We start from the raw sequence: 10,259 nt of genomic DNA on the forward strand, positions 1-10,259 counted from the left end.
TATACACAGCGATTTTTGGAGAATCAGCTGTTACATAATCTCATTACCAAGCGTACAAATCCTCTAATAAGCTTTACGACGAAGCGTACAGCATGTCCAAGGAGTAAAAGGACCATCAAGATTAGCCAAACACCAATACCGGCTCCTAATGCATACAAGACAGGACGATGATTTTTCGATGACAATCTCAGGACTTCTCTGTTTCCTGCTAGATAGTTGACAGACACTATGTAACTAAGCGTCGTTGCTGTCACTGCAATCCACATTGTTATCATCAAAATCGCAACAAAAAGTCTTCTAAACGGGAGTCCACTTATGAGTAACAAAATCACACTCAAAGACGAGATTAGTCCTGCTGTGTTGAAAATCAGTAGCTTATCATAACCATCCTTTACAACATCGGCCATCACGGAATTTCCTGCATTGTGCCCATCGTTATCCTGCCAAACACCGCCTGGCGGGTTTATTCCAACTTGGAAAGCCATTGTTGCTATAAGTGATGCTACTACCATCAATGCATTCCGCTGGTTTTCTAACCATGTTTTATTTTTGTTTCGCGGTTTTAGGGCTGTCTTTGCCTTTAATCCCTTTGCTCGCTTTAAGGCCACTCGAATTTCCGAATCATTAATACCCTTTTTGCTTTGAATGTGAATGTCCATTGCTGTCAACCCATTTTTGTTTATCGCATTTTTTTCCATCTTTTTGTTTTTGAGTAAAAACTTTACCATCTACGTGCCGATCAAAAAAAAAAGCAAAATTTTAGCCGCTACATTGTTAAGCTTCAGCTGTTGCTCAGTACTTAGCGACCGTTTATTGGCGACCTACAATAGTCACCAGAACTTGGTCGCCACGTTTGGTCGCTTTTTTCCAAAAGTGCGCCTGATTTCAGTCGCCAATTTTGTTTTTATATGTTCAGTTTACTCGAACCTAAAGTTAACCTTGCAAATCTTCTTACTACTAAGAGAATAAAAATTCTCAATAGCATTCCCTCCAAAATAAATGTACTTAAATAAAACAAGAATTTTTTTTATGATATTATTATCTTTTAATTAATCTATAATCTTTTAATCATTACTTCATAATTTTTTTAAACTAAATTATGATTAATTTATTAAAATAGAATAAAACTAGTATAAATCTAAAAATTTCTATATGAAAAACTGTAAATTGATATTATTAGATTCGTATTAAAAAAAAGCTTAAAAATTATAAGATGACATAATTAATTTTGTGACAGAAAAATACTTTGAAAATATTTGAGAAAATTTATAAATTGAAATCATTTGTTTTGTGGTAAAAAAATTCATTAAAATACACATTTTATGACTTTACTTAATTCTTTTAATTAGTTTTTCATTTCAATTTTATATCCTTATTAAAATATGATAGATTAATAATGTGTCAATTCAAATCTATAAATAGTATATTATAAATTAAATGATCTAGAAATACCGTGCATGCTGCGTGGGATTTATACTAGTTAATTAATTAAACTCGTAATCAGTGGATTAATCTAATTAATGATGTTACCTGAGTATTTTTGTTAGCGACCGCAAGGTGCAATACAGTATTTCCATCAGCATCCCTAAAATTAAGTAGTTCGACATCATCAACGACATTAATCAAGAACACAAGAGCATCAACCTGACAGTATTTAACACACAAGTGTAAAACACATGAACCGTCCTTAATTCGCTCTCGAGCAGCCTGTGGAACCACCTTAAGAAGCTCATCAATTACATGAACATGACCTCTAACTGCAGCAACATGAACAGGGTTATATCCATCAATATCACGTGCGAGACACATGTTCCGATTCACAGAAGTCAACGACTTGACTATTTCCAAGTACCCTTTTCCGGAGGCTACGTGTAATGGTGACCATCGTCGTATTTGATCTACCTCTTCTGTTAGTTCAGGTTTTCGACAAAGTATTTCTTTTGTGAATTCCAAGTGACCAAGACTAACAGCTACGTGTAATGGTGACTCTGTGAATTGGCCTGAGTTTTCGACGATCTTATATCGGTCGAGAATCAGTGGATCTTCTTGGAGTAAATTTAGCAAGCATTTTACGTCTCCTTCCAAAGCTACTTCATACAACTTTTGAGCTTGTAATTGATAGTTTTTCATTGGAATTTTGTAGGTGATACGATATTTGAGAAATCATATATCCTTTTTATAAAGTGGATTTATAATTTCATAAATACTTGTTATAGACGGGAAATATCCGTTTATAATTGAGACAGACCAAATATCAACCCACTTTATAAGATAAGCAACAAGTTGTATGGTGGGCCCAAAAATGTCATCACTTTAAGTATATTTAACCCGTCTTTCACTTCAGACGGATACTAATTGTTACTCCCTCCAATCCAAACTACCCACCCACTTTTTAAAGTCAACCTTATAAATTTTTACATCGATTATATTTAATCAAATTTTTAAAATTTATTAGTAAAATTGACATATTTACGTTTGTTATAAAAAGAGGTTTCGGAAAATTATAATTTCGACACAAAAAAATTATATATAAATGAAGAAAAACGTGGTCAAAGTGTCATCTCGTAGACCGTAAAAAGTTAAATGAGTAATTTGGATTGGATTGGAGGGATTATAATTTATTATGGTCAATTGATCAAATTCATTTAGAAATTAGAATTCATCAGTCAACTTTCAATTTGCTCGTCTGTGTGGAATTATTTGTAGTTAGTTATATGATGAAAAATGTAAATTGTTATCTTGGCTGAATTTTCTTTGATAGAGACCTTGTTCACATTGTAGATGAAATTAACTATCTTAACTGATAAAGTCACGAGAGTTGTTGTTTATGACTTGCATGGGTTTAAATTTCGTCATTGAGTATCAAAATCGCCCTTGTGTTACTATTTTTACACCAAATAAAATGATACTGCTCACATTGAGTGTATCCTATTAAAAGAAAGAAAAAAGGTTAAGCTCTCTTTTAATATTGCCAATTGATATTGACATCAAACATGTCTCGTTTCTCTTTGTGATTGTGCATTTTCAACATCGTCTACTAAAAATATAAAATAAACTAGTTTTGAACCATGAAAACGTACGGGTTAGTTCTAGTTAGCATGCAAATGAAATAATCTTTTCCTGTCATATTATACAATCACAAATTATTACGTGTTATTTATCTTTGAAATATGTAGCTTCTCCAAAAAAAAAAAAAAAAAAAAAAAAAAATCACTATACATGTTCTAAGTATTTGACCATGCTAAGTCGTAAACGTTTCGTTTATTATGAGATTAAAACATTTTAGGGTTATTCTACATGGTAACCCTGTATTTTTTCAAATTCTACATGGTAACCCTACTTTTCAGAGAACACACATGGTAACCCTCAACTCTGTTAATACGCATTGCCGTGACCCTTAACTTTTTTTCCGTCAATTTTGCCCGTTAAGTATGTGACGTGGCCAATTGAATTTCGAGATTTTCTATAAGGTAACCCTATGTTTTTTTAAATCCTACAAATTAACCAATTCATTATTTTACAAGAGAAACACCATTAAAAATACTCCCTCAGCTTAGTTAATAAATTTATCATTCTTAGTACATTTTTCACTCGATTACTCCAAAAAACGTCAACTCTTAATAACATCATCTCTTTAAGGTATTATTACCATAAATTTCCAAAAACCGGGTTCAATAATTAACAAAGAAATCCACTATTAAGTCTAATGTTTACAAATAAGTCTCCACTCCTTAATTTTTCCCAACTTTATTGTGTCAATTTGTCGAATAATTGAAGTAAGTTATTATTGTGTTTACAACGTTTTCAATTTTGTCATATTTGATGAGGTTTTGAAAACATAAGTTTATTAATTAGATTAACCCTATGAATCAAATTTGGGATTGATTATTATAATGCTCTGAATAAAGTACTTTTACTTGGTATTTAGAATATCTTATTGAGAATTTTTTGATATCGAACAAAGTTCTTATTGGATTTTTCTTTAGTTAATTAAAGGGTAATGAGGGTGGATATGATAACTTGGGAGTAATCGAGTAAAATTGTGAAAAAAAATTGATTAAGGGATTATATTTTTATGCACGTGTGATTTATAGAAAAACTAGGGTTAACTTGTAGAATTTTTAAAAATATAGGGTTGCCTTGTAGAAAATCTCAAAATTCAATTGGCCACGTCACATACTTAACGAATAAAACTGACGGAAAAAAAGTTAAGGGTCACGACAATGCGTATTAACAGAGTTGAGGGTTACCATGTGTGTTCTCTGAAAAGTAGGGTTACCATGTAGAATTTGAAAAAATACAGGGTTACCATGTAGAAAAACCCAACATTTTAATATAGATTCATAACTTACACGAGGAAGAATATGGTTCATTGTAATTTCCTCAAGACCTCGTATTACAAGCTTACTAGTGTGAGCCCGTGCGTTGCACGGATTATAAAATAATTGTTTAAATAACATGTAAAATGTGTAAGGATGTTTTAGACTTTGTAGATACTCGTATCCGTCGATATTGGAATTTATAGAGAACCCGACAAACACCCGATGATGATAGGACACATGTATTTATTAGTTGTCATTGTCATTATTTGGGTTCGTTTTACGATGTGGAATGAGCGTTGTCGACGGAGTATTTTATTAATTTAAATGATATTTAAATTAAAGCTTTTTTTAAGTGAATTCATTTTATTGTTTTAATTTGAATTTATTTCCTTAAATTTATTTTATTGAAAATAAAATATACTTTTTTGATTTGAAAAATCATTCATCTTAATGTGCTATTTGATTTGGAAAATCGAATTTGAAAATTTAAAACTCGTTTCAACCACGCGTTTTGGAGCTCGATTATAGCTCGGTTTTTGAGCCCGTTTTCTTTACGAGTTGGCACGAATCTCGAGTACACTTAACAACCTAGGCCTCTACCCATTCAACCCCAGTTCGAACCCCCATATCCACACCCAAATCTCGTCCTAAACACTCCCCAACACAGCCCAATTCCTTCCTTTACCCGTGTTTGTATAGCCCATCGAAAGCCCTTCTAAACCGACTCAAACTTGGTCCAAACCCGTAACCCATCACCACCAACCCATGCTCCACATTACCCACAACAACCCAGCACCTAGAACACCACAAAACCCATCCAATTCCCGTCCCAAATACTCCACAAACAGCCCGCAACACAAGCAGCCCCCCCAGTTTTGCGTGCTCAAACCCGAGCCCAAAACCCGCTCCAAACACCACCCGAACCCGTGCCCATTAACCCTACACCATACCCTAGTATCCTACCCATATTACCTTAGCTTAACCACCAAGAAAACCCCCCGTACAAACCCTAAAAACCTCACGAATTAGCTGATGGACAGCAGCTATGCGAAACAGGCCCGACTGCTTGTTGCCCTACTTCTACCCTTCGAAACTCCTTATAAATACCCCCCTTTCACCATACATTCATTCCTCTAAGTTCTCCACACATCATACTGCAAATAACAACCATCAATCGTCCAAAAAAACCCTAAACTAAAGCCGTGACAGCCGCTCGAAAACAGGGACACAAATCTTGTTTTCGAGTTTCTGTCGTGGTCTTTGGCCTTGATTCTCGTGCACAAATCCCATTAAAACTTCTGGTTTGTTTCCATATTCACAAAATTCAGTCTTTCTAGTTTCCAAAACATCTTTCGGTTTGAAAAATTGTTGAGAAACGAAGTCGTGGTGAGCGATTGAAAATCGCTGCTCAAGTCTGCCTTTTGAACGTGTTTGTTTCGTGATTTCAAAATTCAATTTCAATTGTCTTCGTCGACGACGGCCCCTCGAGATAAAATCTACGATCGATTACGACCCAAGACGGTGTCAACGATACATGTAGGTTGAGGGTGCATTAAAACTCCCTTCTCTCCTTTTTATTTCGTTTTTTTTTATTGTTTATTTACTAACCATTGTCTAACATCGTCTAACTAATATCGAAACTAGAATAGTTTGAGTATGAGTTAAAGTACCATTCCGGCACCCGCGTTGACTTGAGATGGGAAAGAAATCCGCCATATCGGTCGGTCGTACACCCCGTCTCATTTACATATCCTCGTGTTGGAATAGGGCAATTTAATAAATCGAGTTTATTTAATTTATGTGTATTTATTTTTAACCATATAAAAATTGGTTTTTTATGATTTTCCAGACCTATAATTTGTAATTTTAATTTAGGTAGATTTTCGTAATTTATTGCATTGATTTAGTATTTATTTCGTAATTAGCAATGTATTAATTCAAAACCCGCGCAGTGCACGGGTCAATTCTGACATATTTCGAAAATTTCAGATCCGTGCAGTGCACGGGTTTGTCCAGGTTTTGTGTTTTCCTTGTTTGACTTTGTTTGATTAATCCTTAGTTTAATTAGTTTATGTTTTAGATTTTAATTTACTTTATTTATAATTTATATTGTATGTATGAGCTAACCACTAATGTTTGTTAATACATCTTATGCTAAGCGTAAGCCTTCCTGTCCCTCTCTTTGGATGTGTTTTTCTAGTTTAATCAATGAACCTCACATGCTAAACCACTTCGACGAAGTTAAATGCATTTTAAACGACTTAGAATGAAATTCGCATGATAGGATTTAAATTCAATGGTTGCATACGCATGTGATATCTTTCCGAAATAGCCATCTTTCACCTAGTAGAGACCGTTATTGCAACGGGAGGGGTTGGGTGTTGTTTTAATGAAATTAAATTAACTTCCTAACACGTAAAGTCACACGAATTCAAATCTCTAAAATTGGTTTCTAAATTCCATTTAAAAATTTAGTGGCGACTCTTTTAAAATTAAAAATGTTTTGAAAAAGCATTTGAGTGGAGCGTTTTTCCATGGTCCACAATTTGGCGACTTCACTGGGGATAGTGAAACTTGAAAAGTGTAAGATGGCTATTAGGATTGTTGTCACATTTTTTTATGTTAATCATGCATAAACCCCCGAGACTTTAGGCGGGCCAAAGAATCTCTTGGGTTAATTCCAAGGGAGGATATTGATGTCCACTATGTCCGATTTAAGTATCAAGGTGATTCCGTGGAGGTAGGCAGCTGCATACGAGGCATATTGCTACGGGCATATGACGGTATGTGGACTCCCCGACAAAGCGGTTTCACTGGCATAGACCCATTTTAGAGGACTGACCGAGACTTAGAAGAGTCTAGTTCATGCATTGCATCCCTAAAATGCGAATGATTACATGCTATGCGAATCCCGGGTCATGTTTTCAAAATAGCATTTTCAAATCCATCTTCTTTTTCTTTCGAAAATTTGATTCTTTTTCAAGTCCATTTCTTTTCGAAAATTTCGGCCCTCTATTTCGAAATTTTGAACCTTCTTTCAAGCCGAAGTGCTGCCCATTTTAAAAATCAATTCAATCCTTCTCGATTTCAAATTTCGATGAATCGTATCCCGAGTCCAACCCAATCCTAGAATAGAGTTTGAGTCAGTGGGGTCGGGTTAGTCGAGTTGGGCTTTTGCTTGCTCGATATAGGCGAGCTAGTCCACCCTTAGGCTCGAGTGAGCCTTTGTTTGGTTAGAACACTTGTCAAGTGAGTCACCTAAACCGATCTTTGGGTCTGAGTCATGAAAGTCGACCATTTGGTCCAAGTCAGTCCACCAAAACGTCCCCACTAGGCCACCTAGGGCGTTTGTCACAAAGCCCAAGAGCCATGTCTGGTTTGAACACGGGTTTGTCATGTCGGATTTATGATCACGTTGAGTCTAAAACCCAAGCCACGTGTGTATCACGGTTAGGACCCGTTCAACGAGCCGAGAATAGTGCGTTCGTAGGATCCATGTCAAGTTATAGCCAGTTTTTAGGTTCGAAAAACCGTCCCTAGTCGTGTATGACCCAAACCGAGGGGGCCCAATTGCTCGCTCTCCGGGTTTAAGCCCAATATCGAGTCGCATGGAGTCCGTCATGTTGTTATGAGTCGAGTCCTGTTTGTGCAGGGGATTTTGATTCGATAACTGATACTCGCTCGGGATTTTATTGTAGAAAGGCCACTACAAACAAGAAGTATGACTACCGCAGAGGCATCGAAGCGGTTAACGACACTTTGGTCGCAATGATGGAACGCTTGACGGCTGTGGAAGCCAAGATCGCGGTGGAAGCTCCCATACCACCGCCCCCGGAAACTGAATTCGAAAAGAGGTTCCGACTAATAGAGGAACAGTTGAAGCTATCCCGAGGGGAAAATGTGCATTATGAGAATGCCAGAGGGTACATGCCGGTCCAGGACAAGCTACCAACCAATTTTGTCCTAACTGATATCCCAAAGTTCAAAGGGACGGAAGATCCATTGCAACATATCCGTTCCTACAAGGAGTACCTTGCGTTGAAAGGGGTACCTGCTGAGATGTTGCCCCACATTTTTGCTCAATCCCTAGGAGAACACCCGAAGGCGTGGTTCTACAGCCTTGAGCTTAAGAATTTCCCCACTTTCGAAGATATAGCGGTGGAGTTCTGCAAACACTTTGCTGATAATGCTGAGATTCAGACTACTGTGCGCACACTCGAGGTGATGACACAGAAGGATAAGGGGGGATTTACTGAATTCCTCAACCGCTGGCGCGCTGAAAGCGTGAAGTTGGTCAAAAGGCCAGAGGAGACTGAAATGGTAGATAAGTTCATCAAAAATCTTCGACCTATCTACCGTGACGCTATCAAATATCAACATTTCGGCTCATTCAAGGACCTTATTCGAGTCGGAAGAAAAATTGAGGACGACGTTCGTTCTGCTGAGGCTGAAAAACCAAAAGGGTATCAGGGTGCCTCCTCTTCCAAAGCTAAGGCATCCAGTTCTGCCAATCATATCCAAGCCATCGGTCTTTTGGGAGGAGCTCCTAAGGGATCGCAACGCCATGGGCCAAGAGCGTTCACTGACATCGGGTGTACCTATGCATACGCCCTCCAAAGGCTCTCGGCCCAAGGGAAACTGAACCCAATTGGTCCAACTCCGGACCCGCCTGCGGACCGACAGGGTAAATGGTATAAGCCCAACGCCTACTGTGCTTATCATCAAGGAAAAGGTCATGATACCGAAAATTGTTACCGTCTTAAACATGAAATCCAAGACATGATCGAGAATGGGTCGCTCCTCATCCCCACCGTCCGACCTAACAACCTGAACAATCCTTTTGGCGACCATGCCAATGCAGTATTCGTCGAAGACAATACCGATGTATCTCACTTAATCCAACCCATATGCCGTCTCACTGGGTTTTTCGTGGGGAAGGTCTATGTAAGCTGCTCTGAGTATATCCCTCAAGCTAAGAACGAAGTTCGAATTGGGGATTTTGCTATCGATTGCACACCATACATTCTCCGAAGCGAGAATGAAATTAATGGGGTCTGGGCTGACGATGAAGACGATATCTATCTCACCGAAGGTGCGATTATTCCTCGAACTCAGGAAGAAATTTCTAAATTGAGGAAAGATGTCCTCGAATCTAATCATTTGACTCGATCGGGACGTCCCTATCGTGTCGAGAAGGCAAACCATGTCTCTATCTTTGGAGACAGTCCAAGTAAGATACCCACCAAGGAGGCCACCTCAGTCCGGGCTCTTGGTAAAGGGTCGACCTCAGAGGCCTCCCTCATCAAGCAGTTACAAAAGACTAAGGCAGATGTCTCCATCTGGGAGTTAATGTTGAGCTCGTTTGAACACCGACAAGCTCTGCTTCAAGCCTTAATGAATATGACCGTGTCACCTCACACTACTCCAGATGACGTGGTCTCATTTGTTGCTCAAAACCAACCTCGGCTCACTAATGCCGTAATTTTTTCTGATGAAGACCTGCCCTCATTTGGGTCACAACATTGTCTCGCTATGTACATCACGGTAGAATGCCGTCATAAGCGACTCCCAATGACCCTTGTCGACGACGGGTCTGCAGTTAATGTTCTCCCACTACGGACCGCTTTCATTTTGGGACTCGAGAAAAGCGACTTCGCACCCACTACGCAAACGGTTCGGGCTTTCGATGGCACAGTGCGTCGAGTGTCCGGACTCGTCACTTTAAGCGTGAATGTGGGAAAGGTGGAGCGCAAGGTCAATTTCCAAGTGATAGATGTTGCCTCATCTTTCAACATTTTGCTCGGGAGACCATGGATTCACACAGCTGGAGCCGTGTCTTCTACCCTCCATCGCAAGATTAAAATCCCTCTCAAGGGAGAGGTAGTGACCATCGATGCTACTCCTATAATTGTGACGGGATTCCGAAGTGCAAACTGA

The 10,259-nt window shown here is 38.3% G+C and overlaps 2 protein-coding genes across 2 annotated transcripts; one reads left to right on the forward strand and one right to left on the reverse strand.

Annotated features, from left to right (window-relative positions):
• On the reverse strand, positions 1-2,130 carry LOC141607216 (uncharacterized). Its single transcript, XM_074426575.1, has 2 exons — positions 1,531-2,130; positions 1-728 (listed from the first exon to the last, which is right to left on the reverse strand). Exons 1-2 carry the CDS (start codon positions 2,128-2,130, stop codon positions 24-26), a joined length of 1,305 nt encoding a protein of 434 aa, XP_074282676.1. The 3' UTR covers positions 1-23.
• A 5,963-nt stretch (positions 2,131-8,093) lies between these two features.
• Positions 8,094-10,259, forward strand: LOC141607217 (uncharacterized). The gene has a single exon (XM_074426576.1). It carries the CDS (start codon positions 8,094-8,096, stop codon positions 10,257-10,259), a length of 2,166 nt encoding a protein of 721 aa, XP_074282677.1.

This window comes from Silene latifolia, chromosome 10 (assembly GCF_048544455.1).
Source record: "Silene latifolia isolate original U9 population chromosome 10, ASM4854445v1, whole genome shotgun sequence".
NCBI lineage: Eukaryota > Viridiplantae > Streptophyta > Magnoliopsida > Caryophyllales > Caryophyllaceae > Silene > Silene latifolia.

What these genes read in the sequence shown, in the direction of transcription:
- LOC141607216 (XM_074426575.1), bottom strand. Translation starts at nt 2,130, where the DNA reads ATGAAAAACTATCAATTACAAGCTCAAAAGTTGTATGAAGTAGCTTTG. An exon ending in TCGCTAACAAAAATACTCAG is followed by an intron (nt 729 to 1,530) that starts GTAACATCATTA and finishes ATCGGCACGTAG; the next exon opens with ATGGTAAAGTTTTTACTCAA.
- LOC141607217 (XM_074426576.1), top strand. Translation starts at nt 8,094, where the DNA reads ATGGAACGCTTGACGGCTGTGGAAGCCAAGATCGCGGTGGAAGCTCCC.